This window comes from Populus nigra, chromosome 13 (assembly GCF_951802175.1).
Source record: "Populus nigra chromosome 13, ddPopNigr1.1, whole genome shotgun sequence".
In the NCBI taxonomy this organism is placed as follows: Eukaryota; Viridiplantae; Streptophyta; class Magnoliopsida; order Malpighiales; family Salicaceae; genus Populus; species Populus nigra.
Window position 1 is genome coordinate 13143967 of NC_084864.1, and position 22323 is coordinate 13166289.

Here is a 22323-nt window from a genome sequence, read left to right on the forward strand (position 1 = left end):
CAATGTCATGATTTTCCATCTGTGACTACCAAGGTTCATGACCTTGTCACACCACCTACCGTTTTTGTTTTCAGAAAATGGTTTTTCTTTTATTCATTTCCTTGTAAAAATTGGTTTTCTTTTTTCTTTTTTGTCAAAAGGTGGCCAACTAAATATATATTGTGGTCATGGTCTCTAGACAGAATTAATATCATAGTTATAACAGCCAATCAAGAGTTGACTCAGCTCAAATTATGGATAACCCGCAAGCCAGTCCAAGTTTTAATTTAAAAAAAAAATAATAATCTAGATGACACCACTGAGTTAACAAGTTACCTGATAATTTGCCTAGCCAAGCCGGGTCTTGTAACTATTATCATATTGGTGAATGCTGCAGTATCACACAAGGCCAACTTGGGTGCATAATTAACGGACAAACAGAAGAAAAGAGGCACGCGAAGTCTACCTCTGTGTTAATGCTGCAGCCTCCCGCCACCTTCATCTCAAGGATAACAGTAAGATTTCAGCTGGGTTTTCTGCGGAAAAAGATTTGACAAGGACAGAGGTCCATCGGGTCTCGCAATCCCGATGATATTTGCCCACAAAAGCTTCAATCAGAACATTCCACTTGCTATGAAATCATCTTTGCAAAGCCCTGTTATTTCTCCGGGGCTTATCCACTTACCGCCGCATAAACCACCATCATCAAATTTCAGAATAAGAGCACCACATCTGTTAGTATCACTTTTGTTTTTCAGCACAATCATATGATGTTTTACAACCTTTATCCATAACATAAGATAGCAACTACAGAGATGGGAAATCTGAGGCAGCATTGTGGAATTGTAAGTTTAAAAGACTAGACTCTAGAGTCTTGAGCTCCAAAGCTTCTATCCTCATAATGCACATGGAATTTAAGAAAACGAGGGAGGTAAAGCTAAAAGAATGCTAGATGTTGGGAACAAGAATGAGGCCCCTCATACCATCTAATCGAGTTACGCCTCTCACACCACATGCCACGAGCTCTCCCCCAAACTTGATAGGGGGGGGGGGGGGGCCTCTGAACGATCAGAATAAGGTAAAGCTTGAAGATAAGTTTTGTACTCTATTAATTTCTCAGTCCCTCTAGTCGGGTGGGCGTCGGCCGGTCTTTCGACCCGATCCCCCTAAAAACCGTACGTGCGGGTCTCCCCGCATGCGGCTCACGCCATTCGAGGTGGCCCACCCAGCCCAGCATTCATTCGCAAATCCTGTAGTGAAATTGAGACTGCTCGCACCATGTTGCAGAAACAAAAGACAATAACCTCCTTTCTTATCTTCATTTCTGAGAATACACTAGCCACACCCACTCATGTCAATCGCTTAAGTATCAATAAAGCCAAGTTAACACAGCCAAATAGGAAAAAAGAAATACATACTGCGTAATATGTGAAATTGACCATATGCTCTTTGAAAATACCTGAAGCTAAAAAGAAAGAAACCTTTAGTTCCATTTTTTTAATCTGAATTGCGAAGAAAATCAATCATGGATGGGTTACTCAACCATGGATGTGTTGCAACATTTTAAAAAGGAAAATCCTTTCGGTACCATTGCATCTCATAAAAAAAAATGCGAGCCTTTGAAAGAATCGAGTATTCTCGTCAAACAGAAAGATCCAGTTCATAATGCTTTGCAGGCCAATGCAATCACCAATATCATTTAGATATAAGATTCGGAGCAACAATAGGTAGATCGGCAAAGCAAGTGCACTGTTTCAAGGAGCTCTGTCAAAGGGCCGTGTATCATTGTAACAGACATCCCATACAGCTTCCATGGCATCCCTTGCAGCTGCTTCTGAGCAATGCGGGTTGGCAATCACTGACTTCATAACTCTCCTTCTCACACATTCCTTCATGTTTACATCGAAAAGTTAATTAATATTGTGACATATCAAAAAAATAACACAAAAAAAAAACAAGAAGAATAAGAAAAAAATCATAAAAAATACAAGCAAAACTGAGGGACATAACTAAAGCTCTTGTTTGTTAGACATTTGCCTCCTTAAACTGTGGGATACAGTGACAAGTTCTAACAGTATATACTAGTCATCAATCATGACTGTTTGATTGATGCTATGTCATCAAACTTCCATAACGAGGAATATTTCACGCTCCAGGTTTTAATGAATTCTCACTTCCCATTATGTCTTGGATGAAACTTAAACTGCATACCTACGAATCACAAAACATTCATTATTTTTCCTGGCTCCATGGATAAAAGGTCTTTAAAATGGAAACATGCTTATTACAAGCTCACCAAGTGAATGACATAAGATTTTGTTTCTGTTATTTGCATTCAGGAAGGAATGCACTGTCACAATTTTTTAAATAAAATAAGCTTGTAATAGTCATCACTCTGATAAACATTGATATTGGAAATCATTAATCAATTCTCCTGCAGCTGATACATATTTGAAGCAAATTTAAGATACTAAAATAGCTTGTCTTCTCCTTTAATTTAGGAGAATAGCCCATCCTCATCATTGTTTTCTAGAAAAATAAGTAATACTTAACAATATGGGAACTGAAACATAAACTTGCCTTTTTCTAGGTGGAAACCTAATTCCAAAAACTGCTTGTTTCTTTCCTAAACTGGTGCTAATTTTAGATCTTAATATGAAGGACCTCGCAATAATTAAAGTTATCAACTGCTTAAAAAGGCACTTGAATCGCAAGGATCACAAATTCTCCGAACATAACATTTGGAGTCCTGAAGCACTCAATTCTCACGTGGAACATTTCACCAAGACTCCAACTTCTCTCTGAACAAGGTGATTTCAAAGCCAAAAGAAAACCTCTACTGCATACATGGCATAAACATTTACACTCAATTGACTATGAAAAGATTTGGATTTTCATCTCATACGCTAGCAGATGCATGAATACAGTGGACAGGACCAAATGTTTAAATGTAAAGTTTCAAAATAAATGTAGAACTCACTTGTTCATGACCTCTTAATTTGATATAACCCCGCAGCAACTCCCGTTTATAATGACAATCACCACTTAAATGTCCAGCACGAATCTGAACACACAAACAAGAGAAGAAGAAATTTAGACGTAAGTATCAGGAGGGGAGTAGTAATTCCAGTTTGCAAAAAGACTCGGTACATCTTGATAAGCTCCCCACTTCCATCTATACATGGTGATTTCAAAGCCTTAAAAAAACCAATACTGAAAACATGCGAAACTCAATTTGTTAGAAAGGCTTGATAGATTTTGCGATGATACAGACCTCACTACAGGCATGATGTGCACAATCAGCCCAGTCCAAGTTTGCAGCCTGACAGTCATCATAAGCATGAATCAACTCATGTGCAATAACTTGGTTTACGTCATCTTGAATGTTCATGTGATTACTACACACCATTATCTGAAAAATAGAATGGAAGTTAGCCAAGACTACTATCTAAACACTTAAGCATGCTAAAGGAGAAAACACACCCAAAAATGATAAGCTGGCCAGCAAGGAAAACATAATTCACATACCAATAAAAAGAAACAACTCAAAGCATTAATCAAATCGAGAGGGGGGGAGGTTGCAAGCAAATGCTTAAGAAGACATTGAAATACTGTAAATTTAAGCAAACATTCTACCATATTCCCTTCAAATCCCAATGAAAATAAAGATTAAAATCATGAAAAACAAATTAACAAAAGAATGAGCAAAGCAATGCTACCCCTTTTCCGCGAACATAACCGCCAGCAATACTCTTATCACAATTAACAGCCTTGAAGAAATTTTCACTAACACCACACCCTGCTTTCTCCAAATTCTCCCTCAAAAATCTCACCATTGGAGCTATAAATTACAAAACAAAATTAACAGGAAAGTCAGTAAACAATATTCAAAAGCAGATGAATTACAGTACCAGCGAAAGTGGCAAATAACCATTCTAAGCTACAAATTGGAAAAACCCTAAACCTGAACCCTGATGAGATTTTTGAAGATGAGGTGAAATTAAAGGGTTTGGAAATTTTACTCCGGAGACTCCGTCGAATCATATCTTCGCATTCCTTCACTGTCCGGCTGCCGGACCCAGGTGCCGTGCCGGGCTCCTCCGCCATTTTCCGTTTGTGGAGATTTTGATGGGACGGGGGGTTTTAAGGTCCCCTTTGGGGTTTTAATATTCGTTGGCCTCATGCTGGGGTACGCAATCGGGTACCACTTTCAACGAATTTGTCTCCAAACCCGACCCAAATTGAGTTTAGATTTTCGGGTTTTAAATCGGTTTTAGCCAAAAAAAAAAAAACAAACCGAATATTTTATTTGGCTTTTGTTAATTTCTGAGGCTGTTGAACCGGGCTTATCTATAGTTTTAACGTAATCCATGCTTTGGTAAAAAGTTTTTACGGTAAAAAAAATAATGTTAAGTCAATGCAATGCAAGTATATTTGAAAAAAATAAAATAATAATATTAAATAATAATAAAAAATAGTTAAAAAAACAGTGCCAGCCTTTAATAAATCATGAAACTCGTCACCCAAATTATTTAACTAAAAGCAAAAATTTGAAAAAATCTTAAAATTTATTTTTTAACCAATTAAATATTAAAAGATAAAATTAAAAAAAATCAAAAATTAAAAAAATGAAAAATAACAATTATAAACTAAAAAAAGTTTGAGCCTGCCCGGATCAACTTGTCAAACTAACATGTATGATTATGAGATCAGGATAACTCAAAAAAATAAAAAAAAATCATGTGACCCAATTTAAAAAAAAAAAACAATGCCAAATTATGAGAAGGAAAAAAAATGAGTCCAAATAAAATAAGGTAAACCCATGTTAGCTTATAAAATTTATAATCTGGATCATTTGATTGGAAGTATTAAATCTTGAAAAATTATAAAATCTAAATTTTTATAAAACAAATGTTAAATGATGAAATTAAAAAAAAATTAATCATAATTTTTTTTTAAAAAAATAACAATTAAAATCATGATGATTAAATTTTAAAAAAAAAATTAAAAAAATAGGTAATTTTAAATTGAACAGCTAAATTAAAAAAAAAAGTTACCAAAGAATTTTAAAAAACCAACAAAAAAAATAAAAACCAAATTTAAAAGAAAAGTAACAAATTAAACTTTCTCCTGTGCTACATTGATTTTTCCATGCCCTATAAGTTTTGTTAATTCTAATTTACAGCTCTAATGAAGGTGTAAATGGATCTTGCTGGGACTATTTTGTTGAAATATCACGTCTAATATCAACTTATGAATCAATTACTTAATAATATATTTTTTTTCATTTTATAATTTTATTGAGTCTCGTACTGTTATGATTCTTCATTTGTAATTGTGAATATAAAACCTCATTCATTAATAAAAAAAATATTTTGAATCAGTTTGTAGATTAATTAAAATTAAATTCCTTAAAAAATAAGCATAATCAAGATCTTACTGTTTATAAAATGAAAAAAAATTAGATTGGATTAGGTTTTTTAAGGATTTACAGGGTGACTAGGTTGTCACTGGTCTAGTGAAATAATATAGTCATTTTACCGAATTTTTCTTTAAAAACAAGTTTTTTATCAAAAAAAAAAAAAGACCTTCTAATATTTAAATTAGCTAAACATAAAAAGGGAATTAATGTACCAAGAAAGTAAATAATGTGGAAGAATGTATATACCAAGGTTGTGTGTTTTGTTTGACCTCATTGGATTTTTTAAATGGTTGCTTGTGAGTTCTAGATGTGTGGTTGCTTATTGTACATGGAGTCGCATATAGTTTTAAAATCTGGCCAAACCCGACAGGTTGGTTTGGGATCCAGTCGATCCGGGACTGAAATCAGGCTGGGTTGAAGAAAAAACAAGAGAAGAAAAAACTCGGTTGTAACCCATTAACTTTAGTTTTTTTAACTTAAACAATGTCGTTTTTTTAAAAAAAATTGACTCAAGCGACCCGGTCAAAACCCGAAACTCGGACCTTGAACCAGGTCAAGTCTAAAAACTATGATTAGACGAATTAAAAAAAAAACAAGAGAGAGAGAGTATGAGAGAGAATAACTAAAACAACTATTCTTTGATATTCTTTGATATACTGTGTATGGACCCCACATGTTTTTTGCACGCAAAAAAGAAAAAGCAGCATTTTGCTGCTTTGTGTTTACTGTGCATGCTAATTGCACTGTACTGTACAGTGCAATTGGCAGCAATTCACTGCACTGTTCGTGAATTGCACTGTTCACGTGGACTTCTTTTTTTTTTTTTTTAAGTGTGTTAAGTTTTTTAATATTTTTTTTTAAAAAAACTAGTTTAGATTAAATTAAATTCACTTGCACTATGATGTTAACAATTTTTTTTTCAAAAAATTAGTGTAAAGTGAATTAAATTTACTCGTACTGTAATATCAATTTTATACCTGATAATATTTTATCTAATTTTATTACACGTATAAAAACTATAGTTCTTATCGAATGAATTTTGTACGTAATGGAATTATAAATTATTTAATAGAATAATAAAAAATATTTTATATAAAATATTATTTATTTCATGATGTAATAGGAATAATTAATTCTACAATATTTAAATGTAAAACCATCAATATTAATATATATTTTTAAATTATTTTATAATCTTAATTTCAAAAGTATTCTTAACCAAACATATTAAACTATTTCAACCACAGTTTTAACCAAACACCTATTTTTTCAAACCAACCTCAATTAAAAGTACTTTTTATAAAACAATTTTTTTTAAACCACAACCACAACAGCTACCGCAATACCAAACACACACTTCCTTTAAATGGAATGAACAGGGACTAAATTAAATATTTTGTGTCAGTACAGGGACCCATAGGATCGTAAACACCTGAGTATAATGGCTTCAGAAATAAGTTAATGAATACTGGTTCCGGGCTACTAATTAATAACAGATTATAAGGTTGAAAAAAGTGTAGCATATGCAGTAAAGCTATAGACAAATCTTGCAAACAGAAGGATTTTAAGTTGAATTTATTTGTAGATCTCGAAGAAAGAAACATACAAGCAAGTGTTGCTAGTGTCCCAATTGAAGGAAAAAAAAATAAATATAAAATCAGACAAGAAGGACTTAATATAAAAATCTTAAATATTGAATTAAAGTATTGAATTTTTCCATATTTACCGGAAACATCTTGAGATGTCATATTTTACGTCTGTCTAAGTATGATATATTATAATTTCTCAATTTTAAACTTTGTTTTCCCAAATATTTTGAACATGATCATCACCGTTAACCTGTTATTTAAAATTAAAAAAACAAAGACATAAACAATGAAATAAAATAATATTTTGATATTTTAAAAAAGTTGAAATAAGTAAATATAATCTAAGCTATTGATAAATAGCTCCTTATGTATTATCATTTACTCATTTGGACTGGAAGAACATATCATGTACAGAGCACATACCATGGAAACTAGCTTCTATAAAAATTACAGAAATTGTTCTAACTCTAACTCAAATGTTCCATTTTCCACTTTTCTACTCCATTTACAGCTTTCATTCTAAGCTCTTGAGCCAAGACTTCTTTCTAACAAGAGACATTTTCACAAACATTATTCTCCAATCCGGATCTTTAAACTTTTCAAGAGCTTTGATATAAGAAGTATCAGACACATCATCAAGATCCTCCAGTTCATCCATGCACTCATCGATTGAGTATGGAGCCCTTGTGGCTTGATCGGGCATTTCTTTATACTTTTTCGCTTTAGCTAAATCTCTTTCAGCTCGAGCACTTAGAGAAGATGCCAGAATTTCCAAACAGAAATCAAATTTTTCAAGCTTGGCTTCCTTGTTAACACAATTGCAGCCAGCTATATAGTCATCAATTGGGCGTTTTCCTCTAGAACTCCCAGCACAAGACTTTTCCCCTTCAATGACATGAACCCCTTGGCTAAAAAATTGTTCCTCATTTTGGTGATTTCCATCAGAGTTAAGAGGCAATTGAGTAGATGCATGATGGGTTGAAGAATTATTAAATATTTGACCAAGCATTTCATAATTGCGGCATCCCTTTGATTTAAATGTGATATAGTTCTTATGCTTCTGCAATTTAAATTAGATGCATTGTATGAACAAGTTTGAAATAAAAAAAAGTATTACTATTAAGGTTTTCTACTAGAAAACAATAATAAAATAATCCAGTACCTTCTTAAACATTTTCCAAACTTCTTCTGTGGCATATACTTGATTTGAGCTTGAACTATATGTAACTCCAGTATGACTTATCAAGTCAGAAAATTGCCGATGTTTCAATCTTAGGCGGTTGTACTTTCCTTGCAATCTTTCTGCTCCATATTTTTGCCCAATAACTGAAAATAATTCCTCATCTATCTCATTCCAATCCACTTGCTTAAAACTAGGTGTTCCATTTGGATGCTTTTTGACTCTCTCATATAAATTTGCCAAAAAGGCATCCTCATTTTTTTCAGGCCATCTCATATCTTCTCCGGTAGTAACATTATTATGTCCCCCCATCTAAGCATCAAATAAAAATTTATAACAATGCGAATTATTACATTATCAGTCACACATGTCATCTCTTAAAAAAAAACAACACATGCCATGACATGAATATGATCTACGAATGCACACATCAGTTTAGTCTATAGTTTGCATTTAGAGTGACAAACATGGAGCCAAATATGTTGAATGCTATAATGTTGACATTTTATCCCTATATAAAATAAGAATTACTCTCGATATTTTGGTTGATTTTCATGTGAGGCCTTTAAGAACCACATTAATTTAGTCATGATTCTCACCTTAGAATTACGTTACAATTTTGTAGTTTTATGGATCCATTAACTTTTGATGAATATCCACACGCAATGAAATCATTTGTTGGCAACCGATTACCCAAATTTTCAAAAGAGTAATCCAAAATACTAAAATTACTGTTTGATTTTCTTGTATCTAACTATCACACTGCCAATTGTGTAGCTCATATGCCCTAATCTAATGCCATATATGCAAGCTACATAACAGATGCTCCTGCAAGTCTTTTGAATAAGCTAGAACCAAAATTCCTCCTAATTTACAATTTAATTGGCTCCAAGTTTATACGTATCATATATATAAGATATCAGTCTAGAATTCTAACATATGCAAAATGATGATATAAATTGAATCATTATATTTGGATGAAAAAAAAATATAAAGAACCCACAAGATTCAAATCTAATGGTATTTGTCAATATCAATTGGTATTTATTCCTTAAGATCCAAAGGAATGCGACAATTAAATAAGCCCGCTTATCATTTTTGTGGACCAAATTACAAACTAATTAAATAAGTGAAGTTAGATGTTTCAAAAATATTATTTTTAGATATTCTATTTGACGATACGAACTTTCTGTGCTCATCTAGGGTGTTAGCTTTTTTTCTTCACAATTTTGATCTACATCACAGTGGTATTCATTTTGAAGACAACAAATACTGTAAGGTTTGCAGCTTTACTTGAACATAGAAAAAAAAATGGAATTGTGCATCCAAAAATGTATCCCCGAGGTCATTCAAATTTGGACTCACTGTACTGACTACCCTTGCCTTCCTTTCCTTGCACAGATACAGATTGGTAGTTCATAAGAGCAATCTCAAATTCTCAATAAATTTTTCATACAGATGACACTAGAAATCAAGAGAAAGGAGGTACAAGTACTGTATGAGGTTTGACCAAAAGATCCTAAGAGTACTGATGCATATGTGCTCAGGTGTCTACAAGACCCATTTCAATTTGACAAAAACCCAACAGAAAACAAGAGCGAAAGATAGGGATTGTACCTTCAACAACTTGGACTGATGCAAGTATAGGATGATCCAAATGGTGGAGAATGGTGAAGAACTGAGAAAGCTAGCCAATTTGAAAAGATTCGAGCAGCCAATCCAAGAATCAGATTGAAATTAAGAAAAAAAAAACCCTTTTATTTCTACAAAAAACAGGAACAAAAGATGGGAATACCTTCAAGAACGTGGAGTGGTGCAAGATAGGAGGATCCAGACGGTGGAGAATGGCGAAGTGTGTCGGCTAGACATTAAGGAAAGCTGGAGCAGAGAACGGAATACATATGATAGGATATATTTGTCATTAGATAAAATATGTAAGGTCATTTTTGTAAAGCAAAAAGAGTAGAAAAGCTGTAGTGAAAATTTTGGAAAGATGCTTTACATGTTTTTTATTATGAAATTTTATCATAAAAAACATAATTCAAGAAGGTTGATGAGCGGGTCAATAAATTAATATGAGTTTATTTTTTATTAAAATAATAACATTTAAAAAAATTAAAAGTTAATCTATGCTTTGATAAAATTATTAAGTTAACTTTTGAGTAAAGTGTTAGATCAAATGAGTTTTAACTTCACCTGTGTAATTATATTAGGTTTAACAATAATATAAAAAGTATAAATTATATATAAAAGTTATAAAAAAACTTTTTGGTATTATCATTAAATTTGATATAAAGAGTTAAATTTAAAAAATTTCTATAACTCAATTAACTTAACAGTTTTTAAAATAATATAGATAACTAGTCAAACATGGTTTAACTTAAAAAAATCAAAATTATACTTTTAAAAAAAATATTAAAATTATAACATATTAAATTAAGTTAAGCTTCACGACTTAACTTATCAATTCCAAAAAATCCATTATCCAGATAATTAATTTCACTAGATTTAATAACTTTATTGTTTTTAATTATATTTTGAATAATAAACACTTACTAAATGTTATAATGTTGATTTAAAATCACAATAATTTTATAAAAAGTAATCCTAAATAAAAAACAAAAAACAAAAAACAAGAGCTTCAACCAAAAAAAAAAGGGACTTATTACAAAATGCAATACCATCCTAGGATGAAGATCATAGCATTCCGGTCACATTGGCATTGCCTTGAGTCACCCAACACAAATGTGCGACCAACTTGTTACAAAAGCAAGACTGCTACAAAAGCAGTAAACAGCTTGCTGAACTTGAGCAAGGACTAGAGAACACCTGAACATCTAACATGATAGCTAGCAAGACAAAGGCTACGATGTAGCTCATGAAAGAAAATTGAAGCCGAAGATTCTGCCAACAGTCTTCAGAGAGAATCTGAATAGAAAGTCTTAGAAAATGGGCTTTGACCAATACTGGGCCGGGTTTCTTACCAGACCCGAACTCTTCTCTCTCTCACTTCCACCTCTTAAACCCAAAACCCTGTCTCTTCGCAAGCAAGCCGTCGCCTGCTTGTCATTAAATTCCATGTAAGTTTACTTCTCTCTCTCTCTCACAGATTCTTAATCTCCCTTTCTCTGTTTTTACACTCCTGTTTTTCTAATCCCATTCGTTTTTATCCAATTTGACTAACCATAACTGCCTGCTATTAGAAAAAAAACATGATCAAGAGGAGATTTTTTAAAGCAGAGCATGGAGAGAAAGATGAAGCTTCCTCAGATTCATCCTCTTCTTCGGATTCTGAAGCTGAGGCTTCTGGAAAATCAGAGGATGATGTAGTCACTGAACCAGAGGAAAACAGTGAATCAGAGGATGATGATACAGTTGCTGAACCAAAAGAGGACGATGAATCAGAGGCTTCATCATCATCATCATCAGGTTTTTTTTTCTTGTTAATTATCTGGTTTACTTAATTTTGGTTAGTGGGTCTGATTTAGATTGTGAATATTAGTTGAAAGGTTTTGGTCTTTATAGAAAAGAATTGATTTTGGGTAGTCACTCTGATAGTTTATTACTAGCAAACTGAGTTTGATTTTTTATTCCATTGTATAATTTAATTTGTATGTTTAGTTGTTTTCTTGGTTTCTTGAAAATATATTCTTTTTGCAAGTTTTCATTTTGAGCTGTATGTTGCTTGTTGGTGCACTTCCTTTTCTCTTATGATTCTTGATATGTTTCAGGTTATGAGAGTGAGGATAGCTCAGCGAATGCGATTGACGGTGATTTATCAGGTAGAATTTGGTTTCATTGTGTTGAGATTTTAGATTTTTTTATGCAGGAAGGCTATATGCATGCATATTTGGAGGATAATTATCTTCTATGCTTTTTTTAAGTGATCAAATAACTCATATTTGTTATAATTGGAACTGTCATATTATTGACAGCTTTTGTTTACCATCCATGGTAATTGTTTTGGTTTGGATTTTCCATTTTACTATGATTCTATGTGCAACCTTTTTTCTGCTATTTCGAGCCCTTGTTCAAGTTTAAGATGTTTAGTAGTTATGGATGGTTACTGAGCAATTCATCCTGTTCGAATTGTTAGTAACAGACAAATTAACAATTTGCATTCAAAAGGCGTGCTTTTTGTTCATAGTGTAAACTTGGATTATTGTTTTGAGATGTCTGACAAGATGATGACATGGTGTAAATGAAGATGATGAAACTGGAGTTGACAGAAAAACCCTTACTGGAATTAAAATATGCAAGAAGCAATCTAATATCATGGCAAACAAGGAATCAGTACCAGATGATATTCAAGACTGTATATTAAAGTGCAAATCAGTTTACAAGTGCAGAATCTGCCCTCGAATTATCTGTTTGACAGAGGAGACTATGAGGGCTCATCTTAATTCTAAGGTAAGACATTGCATGTTTCTATTTTGTTGTGAAAATGAATTTTATGTTTAAAATTCTATATCCAACTACTTAGAATCAAATGCAAGGAAGCAGTACCAGTTGTCAACACAAGGCAACTTATATATGATATATCTATTCAATCAAATAAATTATTTTGTTCTTTTCTTTTTATTCCTTCCAATGTCATTGTAGATGTATTAGGCTCCCTTTTCTCCTCCTGCCCTTCACTTTTGTATCCCCTGTTAGATAAATTTTGAATGGCATAATCCTATCTTTTTCATTCATTTTTCTATTATATTATCATTTTCAATATTTTTGAAAATGGGGTATAGAGCATCCATGTCCAATAGTCATTGATATAAAATATATATTTGCTACCACTTTCAGTGTGAAACATTGAATCTTGCTGGCTGCGTCAAAGTACTACTACCATGACATTTTGGCATGAAAATAACTTTCAATAACTGCTTTTACTTTCAAATTGATTGTCATGGAGATCAGAGCTTTCAAAACTGGTATTTAGCTTTAGCCTTTCATTAATTAGTGAAGTTTTGTTTATGTTTGTAGAGACATTCTCGATCTAAGAAGTTAATGAAGGAAAATAGGCTGAAGGTAATGCTTAACAGTGATGGGGAAATTGAGAACATGGACGAGGAGACACATGCTGAGAGGCATGCTCGAACTTTAGCTCTTGCACAGGTTGCTTCTTCTTGAAACTAAATGAGTGGATTGGCTTATTTAACATCAGATATTCCCGTGGATAAACTAGTTTTAACTCATCTTATAGGGTAAAACAACAAAGAAAAATAAAGGGCGGCAGTGACAAAGGAAGAGATTAAAAAAGAGGGTACAAGCTGTCTGTTTGTTTACTGTCACGTGTATGTTTTTGCTCAATTGCTGTGTGAGTTGTTTTTTACTCCTCAATTTTAACTGCAGAAAGAGGGTAATGCTGCAAGCATGGAGAAAGCAACATCAAAAACAAAAAGTCCTCCCAAGAAAAGGCGTAAAAATGAGAACTGAAGATTGTTTCATTTCTGTTTGCATGCTTCAAGTTTGAAAAAGGGGGAGCGGTGCGGAAAATTGATCCATATTTTCTGCATAATCACTAACATGTGGTGTATTTATGTTGGCTTTGTGAATCTTGGCATGATAGGTGCCAGTCAAGTATTTATGTTTCTTTGTCACCTTCTGGTTTATGTTTGTAAGATCTGGAATTGCACCAGGCTCCCTTTTGTTTTGATAGTACTGACTTTTTGCTTAACTGTGTACTTTTCTGGGAAATCAACTGGGTACTTTGTACAACAGTGTATTTACGCTGATGCCTTTCTTTCAAACTACTCTTCAAGAATAAAAATCAAGCTGAAAAGCCTGGTCAAAAGTTAGGCTTCATTTTGTAATTCGTGGCTAACCTACTGGATAATGTCTTTGAGCTTTGTATCAGTGACTGGAAGAATCAAACAGAGTTATAATTATAGAATCAAGCAAAGTTATATTTGCAGAGACCGTATCTCAATTTTGACAAAGAAAATGGTTTATCTGCTCCGGAAAAATGGAAGGGAAACAAACCAGGAAATCAAAATCAACGATTCTTTCTGTGCTGTTCCTTTTCTTTCCCTTTTTGTTTTGAGAGATTCTGTTTGTTCTTTTTCAATAGGTCATCAAGGCATAAATCTAAGAACAACGGAACCAGTGGAACTTCTTTGAGAAATATTGGTTTAATTACCAGGGTTGTCTCAGTTTTCTCTCGTTTGGTTCGGTAATGATGCCCTCTTCCATTATTATCCAACGTTAATCTTCTCAAACAGACCTCAGAAACATCAAACATCTAGACACTAAATTCAACGATCATGTTTGAATAATTCCCTGTGGCCTTACTTGATAATAAAATAAAACCATGAGCAAAATAACGGTGAAAGTATTATCAATTCTCTTTTCATTAATATATCACAACAAGAAAAAAAAATCTAAGTAAGAAAAAAAGAAAGAAATTTAAGTAAAAGGACAACACCATGATGAAGCATGAATGAAACAATTGGAGGTTGAATTCAAATGAGTGGTGCCAATGTTTACGCTAACAATACATCAAAACTATAAAGGTTAGGCAAGCGAACAACCTCAAATTTGTTCGAAGATTAAAGAACAAAATTTAAATCCTTTTCTTACAAATGGAGTTTGATTCAGAATTTGACTGAATCAAACTCAGCAGCAAGTTTTTTACTTTGATTCTGGCCGCTACTATGAGGGGCACCGCATCTGCCTCTGGAGAAAAGTGAAAAGGCAGTCCATTAGGGATACAGATCAACCTCAACTACCATCTACATCGAGGCATCATTACTGCAGATTACAATGATCATTTTGCTGCTTCATATCATGCATGCATGAATACCTCCCAATACTGGAGAAACACCATCCATTCCCAAGAAACATGTCAGAGAAAAGAAACATACTTTGGAATTTAAATGTTGAAATAACAAGATCCGAATTGAGAAAATAAAATTTTGATGAACCTGAGATGCATCTATTTATATTATCATTTTACACAAACTAAGACCATCTTCAGCAAATCAACTGTATTAGTGACAAAAAACAAAAACAAAACCAAAAAACAGCCAGTTAACCCCAGTCAGTATACAAACCATCACTTCCTCACTTTCTAGCTAAAAAAGTTCAACACGTGCCTCACATCAAAATATATGGCAGAAGGCATCGCCTAAAATGACCCTGATGATGTGAAACCTGAATGAGAAACTTGGGAGGTCAGTAGTTGATGCTGATTGTAAAATTCAAGGTCCCTCTTTATCTAAAGCATGATGCGGAGAAGCAGGCAATTGTTCTTCATTTCCATCAGTTTTAGCAGGTTGATCATTCGCAGGGGGTTCCTCTGCTGCCTCAGTATTTTCAGGATAAAAATTGATAGGGAACTTTGTAACCCTGGGTTTATCAGATAGGATGTTTCTTTGGACCTTATCAATCAACACTTTAGGTGGAGGTTCCTCTCTAAGCTGCTCATCTTCATAATCATTGTTCACATAGTAGCCAACTCGAACAAATTCCTGACCTAAATAAGAGCATGTCAACAAAAGTACTGTGACACCAATGATATCTTCTTCACGAATCTTCGATGGATCTGGTGGGTTTGCCTGCAAAGCATACACACAGGGCATGGGTCAGAATTTATTCAAATTACAAACAAAAAAGAGTCCAATTTAAAGAATCTAAATAAAGGTTCAAAGAGAATTGCCTGTAAGACAAAACGATAATTTCCAACATTGACAGGCCCAACAAGTACACTCTCCAATAGTTGATCATATGTTTCATCCTCAGCAGACCCCACGTAGATTAGTTTCCATTCCAAATCTGCATTGCAATGTCAAAATGGAACGTTCTTTTATAAGATGAACCAAAGTTGAAAGTCTGAAACAAAGAGTTCAGCAGAGAAGGAACTATATCACAGAGTGCAATTTATCCACAAAATTAATTGAAGTCCCTACACCAAGTTGGTTACTTAACTTCTAAAATTATTTACGGCCTTCATACAGCCCTCAGTTCCTCCAAATCAACGAGCATAGATACATGTTTATCTTACAATGCAATGAATTCAGACCCCTAATGAAGTACGCGATCCAGATCTGGTAGAATACCCATTCTGCCAATCCACAATATATTATCATTTTGGAGATCTCTTTATCTTTCCTTTTTCATTAATTTCATCAGCGCCCTAAATACATTTGAAGTTACCCTTGTAGACATCCTTGTACACCATACAATCAGGTCATCCAAGTCAAATTGTACACCATACAATCAGGTCATCCAAGTCAAAACCCATAGAAAACTAATTGCAAGTTCTCTGACCCAAACCTCAATTACAAAAGCAGGTGCTTGCTACAAAAATGCCAGAATAATATAAAGGGCACACTAAGCAATTAATTGATGGAAGTTGAAGATCATCCCTAACTAGCATCGCAAATGCATGGTATATTTCAGAAAGATGTCCGTATACTAAATATTACTCACAATGACAAACATGGGTCCTAACCTCATGCAATCACAATACAATACAGGAAGATCATGACAGGTTAAGTACAAACCAGAGGGCTGTTACTCTATCATTCAAAGAACCAACAAAATGCTTTAAGATTTGGCCAGCCTACATTCTGACCTGGTCACGTCACATTCTACTAACAACAAGAACTCACCTAACTAGGAACAAATTACATCAGAAGCATCAGATTTACAACTGAAATTCCACCAACTTAAATGATGAGAGAAGTAGTTAATTCCCACCAGCAACTAAAAATTGCAGGTCAGGGGCACACCAAGAATAGACCCACCAGAAACTAAAAATCAGCCGCTCATCGATTCCAAAAAAGAAACATCAGCTAGAACAATAACCCACAACTTCTCAATCTGTTTAACTACACATACACAATCAGTAAAATTACTCAAAGAACAAAATTCTGACACCAGAACCTAAATCCCTAAAAAAACAAATCGAGCTATAAAAATCACTTTGTTTAGGAATTGCATCAAAACCCATATCACAATTTTGGTTCAAAATCCAAGAAGAGCGAGCACACAAACAATTTCGTTTCACTTCCTCATCAACTAACAAACCCTGATTGAAAATTAACTTAACCCTGATTGAAAATTAACTTAATCAATCAAAGAAAAACACTAGACAATCAAAGAAAATAAGAAAACATAGAAAGAAAATGAAAAAGGGAAAACAATAGATAAAGGTACCGTCTTTAAGAGGAGTTAAGCACTCGTATGAGATCTCGAACTGAAAGGGAGACGGAAACGGCGCTGGATTATCTAGTACGGTAACGTTAGTAAGATTCACTGCACTCATTATCTATCGTCTTTCTATCAAATTAAAACAAAACCAAACCCTGAGGTTCTAAAACCTTCATCTAAAATCCTAAATACAAAATCGGGGGGAAAGAAGGACAACAATTAAAATCACCACCGCACAAGGAAGGTAAAAGAACAGAGGAGAAGCTTGTTCTAGGTCTTTTTATTCCTTTTTTGCCTTTTGAGGTGTGATTTTAGGAATAGTTGGAATTGAAAGCGAAAAAAAGAGATGATTTTGTTGAAGAAATTGAATATTAGGGGTTCGATTTAGGGTTTTATGAATTGGGAATGGCGGGAGAATGGAAAGGGTGTATTGAAATGAGGGAGCGGGAATTGATTTGGGAAACGGATGCGTTGAGGTGGATTTATTTATATATAGAAATTATTATGAAGGATAATCAAGGAAACATAGTTTATTCCTCACTTTTTAAAAAAAAAATTATATTTTGAGATTATTTAGTAATACAATAATAATTATTTTTTAAAATTTATTTTTAATATTAATATATTAAAATAATTTAAAAATATTAAAAAAAAATCAATTTTTTAAAAAATATTTTTGAAAGGTAAAAATAAACAAACTTTTTATTTTCTACATCAATTCAAACTTTCAATCAAATAAAATAACTAAATTATCCTTCTATATATCATATCTGAAATTAAACTAAACAATAAATTGGATATTCTCTCTTCAAATCACGATTTATCTCGTTTTCAAATATTATGTTTTTCTCCATCGTCCCAACAATGGTTTCATGGATCTAGTGCATTTTGCTTAATTTGATAATTATTAATTATATTTGTTTTTTTTTCAAAACCTTAAAAAAACCTTCAAATTGATTTCAAAACTCATTTTTTCCTTCAAAAGCTTCAAGAAAATCCTGAATGATTCATATATTGTGATAATCCATTAATTACTAAACTCGTTGTTGGCTGGATGAAGAAACTCAAAGAAGCTTTTAATACATGTGGATCGCAAGACTTTTGATTTGATTTTTTTTCAGCGACGAATTCTTCCTGAAAGGCGATGAACAAGAAGAACAATATTGGCAGCAGCAACGACAAGAGGGAAGCAACATGCTAGGCGTTAATGGCTAAACTGTAGTGGAGATTGCTCGAGCAACCAAAGCTCTGGTTACTGGGCGAGACCCAGATAGAGCTAAGAAGAACAAGGGGAGCTGTGAGGTAAGCAAATTCCGAGCAGAGGAAGCAAATTCGAATGGTTGATCATATGTCTAAATCAATAATTTTAAACATTGCTTTGTATTCATTTCAATTTATTCAACTCTTCCATTTGTCTTTCGTCGTTAGAATATAATGGCTTCAATTATTTTTTTGTGGGCTTGCTGGAGATTTAAAGGGAAAAAAAAATAAATTAGCCATGAGATTTCATATTTAAACAAGGAAGGGGTTGCTGAGGAGGCCACTTTTGTTGTTTAGAAAGATGAGAGCTTTAGTCCAGGTAGATTTGTCGGGTTTGGGTTACTGGATTTCGGTGTTGGGTTACTGGATTTCGGTGTATATACCACTGTATTTTTTAAAATTTTATTTTTATTTAAAATAAATTTTTTTATGTTTTTCAAATTATTTTAATGTGATAATGTTACTACGTTCTCAATTACATTACAATAAAAAAATAAAAACTTGTACAAATAATAAGAATATATGCTCAATCAAGCTCTTTGCACTTCAATATTTTATTTATATTTTTTTACTTGAGCATATTACCAAACAGGTGAAAAAATATAGGCTAAACTCTTCTGTTAAAGTCAAACACCTTAACTGTCTTTATTGCAGCTTGAACATCATGAACGATCATCCTCGTTTCCAATCCCTTTCATTAACATTTATTAATACCTTGTAAATGCCTGCCAGATATTGTCTCTACCATTTGAACTTATCCAATCACCTTTCTCCACATGGCACAACAAAAATGCTAAGTGAAGGACATGCAGGAGCCTTTTATTTTATAATTGACTCTCATAGTACTCTTATAAAATCATTTCAAGTTTGTTACTTTGCAAAATAATAATTTTTAAAAACACTTTAAGTTTATTACTCTATAAAATAACACTTTACCATTTTATAAAATCATTTTGAGTTCACTATTCTATAAAAATAATTATTTTTAAATGATTTCATCACTCTATAAAATGATCAATTTTAAAGACATTTTGTGTTAGTCATTCTTAAATTAATGTGTTGAAAATACTTCGAGTTTGTTGCTTTATAAAATGATCATTTAGAAAAAATAACTTCGAGTTCATTATTTTTTAAAATATTATTTTAAAAATTATTTCAAGTTTATTATTTTTTAAAATAATTATTTTGAAAAATACTTTGAGCTATTCACTCTATAAAATTATTATTTTAAAAATTACTTTGATTTCGTACTTTATACAATGACAGATTAAAAAACACTCCGAGTTCGTTCTATAAAATGATTATTTTGAAAAACACTTATATTTTATCTCTTAAAATGCTAGGTTCAATCTCTATGTGAAATCGAACCATAAAAGACTCCTGCAAATCTATGTCCGAGAAGAATCGCCTATGTAAATCTAAATTCCAAGCCAGTCTTTTAAGCTTTTATGAAGTGGGTAGCCTTTCATTCATTTAAGTCCACTTCAAGATTTAATGAGGTTGTTCACCTCTCAATTTGATCATTTTTAAAAAATAAGGTTCATCACCTTTTGATTCAATTAATTTTAAAAAATTACAAGGTAGGTTAACTCTCAATTTCATCATCAATTTAAAAATTCTTCAGCGGAGTCAATATATATATATATTTTCTTTTATTTATAAGCTTACTAAATAAAATATATGAAAAATATTTTGCATTAACTTTATATCATATACATTATAAAGAGGGGTATATGTCATAATCTAAACCATGTTTTCAAAATATTTTTCAAAGATTAAAAAAATAAAAAATTCAAAAAATATATTTTTGACGAATTTCAACCATTCATATACTCATTTCATGATTATTATTTTTTTTACCATTTTGCTTTTCAGATTCATGCTAGCAATTTTTTTGAAAGTCCAAAATATTTCAAAAGAAAAAAAAACTTAAAGTGTAGGGTAAAATCTAAATTACATATAGGGAAATTGAGAGTTTCTAAATTTGAGCGGAGCCGGACCTGGACAAAGGAACCACAACTTCCATGGATGAAAAAAAAAAAAAAAATATATATATATATATATTAAAATTCAACTCTTAACTATTTTTACTTTTGGTTTTGTTTTGAAGAATAAATAAATTATATATACGCTATCCCTTTAAATATTACTAAATATATAAGTTCATCAAATTAAATAGCCAAGTTTTGCTCAATATATAAGGTACGTAGTTGATTGTGAAGGGAGTTGACTCGCCTCTAATATTAAAAATTATCCCTTGAATCATGGATGATTAACCAATGAGAGTATGGAAAAAAATATTTAAACTTTAATGTCTCATGGCTGATCTTCGGCTTGAAGGTTTCTTTGTTTTTTTATGTAATATTGAAGCTTAAGTTTTATATCATGTCATAAATGTTGTTTTCTAATGTATTTTTTATTTAAAAATATATTAAAATTATTTTTTTAATATCAGCATATAAAAAATAAATATTAAATATTATTAATATAAAACTAAAAAATTGAACCGGTAGATTTTGAACAAATCCGCATTGCTTGTAATATTGTGTAGGCTAAAATTGATTTCTCATATGATCATTGAAAAGACTATATATATATCAACAAAATACAATCCATAATATAAATTTCTTCTTCTATATTCTTAATTTTAATGAAGATTTAATATATTTTTCCTGCCTATTTTTTTCCCTCCCTAAAACTTTGACAGTACATTTTTTCCAAAGAAACAAACACACCCTATAATCCTACATATCAACCAAATTTTAAAACCTTTGGCCTCCAACAAGAAATAACCCTCCACCCCCACCCCCAAAATCACCTTGAGCGAATCGGTTCTTCCTCTATGGTCTCCAACAATGGCTTCTTCGACCTTGACATTGACATCCTATGGATAAACTCGTGAGCAGAAACATCTTCTATTCCCTCCAAACTCAGCCTTGGAGATTCATCGATATCATCTCTTTCCATATCTTGTGGAATCTCTACCTTTGATTTAGGCAAGACCCTCATGTTCCCTTTAGAAGCTCTTTTCATAACCGAGTTGGCAGTGACGAATAAAGCACCCATGTCACCAGCAGTGACCACAGAGTTCTTTTTACGCATTGGAAACATGACATACACGTCGGCCTTTCCAAGTTCATAATCTGCACCGAGAGGACAGAACCTGCTGCCTATTTTGAGGGACTTGGAGTTGACTATAAAGAAGTTTGGCGCCTCCAACATGAGCTCCGCTGCTTTTGTGGGTTGCTGGATCTTCTTGATTTCTCCTGTTGGGAGGATCACTTTTGTTGATTTTGATGAGTTCTTGAGCCCTTGTGGGTTCGACAAGGTGCAGGAAACGTAGTTCCCCATCAAGAACGCTGAGCAGAATCAAGAATTCAAGATATTAATTTAAAGAAGTTTTTTTAGCACTAGCAAGAGACACAAATCAACCCTTTTAAATACAGCACTTGAATCAATCAAATGGAAACAAGTTGAACTTCCTAGTTAAGGGTGAATCTTTCAAAGAGTAGTTAAGTTTGAGGGAGTAAACGGGAGTTTTAAGAATTTGAAGAAGTAAAATGGATAGAGGGTTGAAGGGATGAAATTTGGAGAAAGTCTACGGGGGAGAAGAGTGAAAAGGATGGTTGTTTTGCGAGGGGTCGACGCCTTTATAGAGGGCAGAAGAAAAGTCTAAATAATCAAAACAAAGAAAAGAGAGGGAACCGTCGAAGATTCTAAGGACAGTTGTGTGTGTACACAGGTTG

At 32.8% G+C, this 22323-nt stretch overlaps 5 protein-coding genes across 8 annotated transcripts; 1 reads left to right on the plus strand and 4 right to left on the minus strand.

The window, feature by feature from the left end:
• Positions 1-1445: 1445 nt before the first annotated feature.
• LOC133671599 (mitochondrial inner membrane protease ATP23-like) lies at positions 1446-4158 on the minus strand. 2 transcript variants are annotated; one of them, XM_062092393.1, is made up of 5 exons: positions 4002-4158; positions 3699-3820; positions 3254-3391; positions 2960-3043; positions 1446-1868 (listed from the first exon to the last, which is right to left on the minus strand). In XM_062092393.1, exons 1-5 carry the CDS (start codon positions 4084-4086, stop codon positions 1734-1736), a joined length of 564 nt encoding a protein of 187 aa, XP_061948377.1. In that variant the 5' UTR covers positions 4087-4158; the 3' UTR covers positions 1446-1733. The 2 variants fall into 2 exon arrangements, with proteins under 2 accessions (XP_061948377.1, XP_061948378.1); XM_062092394.1 differs by lacking the exon at positions 1446-1868 and adding an exon at positions 1986-2190.
• Positions 4159-7317: 3159 nt separating this feature from the next.
• LOC133671598 (uncharacterized) lies at positions 7318-10079 on the minus strand. Its single transcript, XM_062092392.1, has 4 exons — positions 9966-10079; positions 9788-9857; positions 8153-8482; positions 7318-8050 (listed from the first exon to the last, which is right to left on the minus strand). Exons 3-4 carry the CDS (start codon positions 8480-8482, stop codon positions 7505-7507), a joined length of 876 nt encoding a protein of 291 aa, XP_061948376.1. The 5' UTR covers positions 9788-9857; positions 9966-10079; the 3' UTR covers positions 7318-7504.
• Positions 10080-11164: 1085 nt separating this feature from the next.
• On the plus strand, positions 11165-13977 carry LOC133670956 (nuclear polyadenylated RNA-binding protein 3-like). Of its 2 annotated transcripts, XM_062091555.1 has the most exons (7): positions 11165-11250; positions 11374-11599; positions 11902-11952; positions 12378-12580; positions 13148-13279; positions 13368-13427; positions 13517-13977. In XM_062091555.1, the coding sequence occupies exons 2-6, from the start codon at positions 11383-11385 to the stop codon at positions 13401-13403; spliced, it is 639 nt and encodes a 212-aa protein (XP_061947539.1). In that variant the 5' UTR covers positions 11165-11250; positions 11374-11382; the 3' UTR covers positions 13404-13427; positions 13517-13977. The 2 variants fall into 2 exon arrangements, with proteins under 2 accessions (XP_061947539.1, XP_061947538.1); XM_062091554.1 differs by lacking the exon at positions 11165-11250 and having other exon boundaries at positions 11261-11599.
• A 1085-nt stretch (positions 13978-15062) lies between these two features.
• Positions 15063-17795, minus strand: LOC133670886 (histone chaperone ASF1B-like). Of its 2 annotated transcripts, none has more exons than XM_062091482.1 (3): positions 17324-17795; positions 15822-15937; positions 15063-15720 (listed from the first exon to the last, which is right to left on the minus strand). In XM_062091482.1, the coding sequence occupies exons 1-3, from the start codon at positions 17430-17432 to the stop codon at positions 15364-15366; spliced, it is 582 nt and encodes a 193-aa protein (XP_061947466.1). In that variant the 5' UTR covers positions 17433-17795; the 3' UTR covers positions 15063-15363. The 2 variants fall into 2 exon arrangements, with proteins under 2 accessions (XP_061947466.1, XP_061947465.1); XM_062091481.1 differs by having other exon boundaries at positions 15063-15714; positions 15816-15937; positions 17324-17794.
• Positions 17796-21172: 3377 nt separating this feature from the next.
• LOC133670344 (uncharacterized) lies at positions 21173-22274 on the minus strand. The gene has a single exon (XM_062090825.1). It carries the CDS (start codon positions 21926-21928, stop codon positions 21392-21394), a length of 537 nt encoding a protein of 178 aa, XP_061946809.1. The 5' UTR covers positions 21929-22274; the 3' UTR covers positions 21173-21391.
• Between the last annotated feature and the right edge of the window lie 49 nt (positions 22275-22323).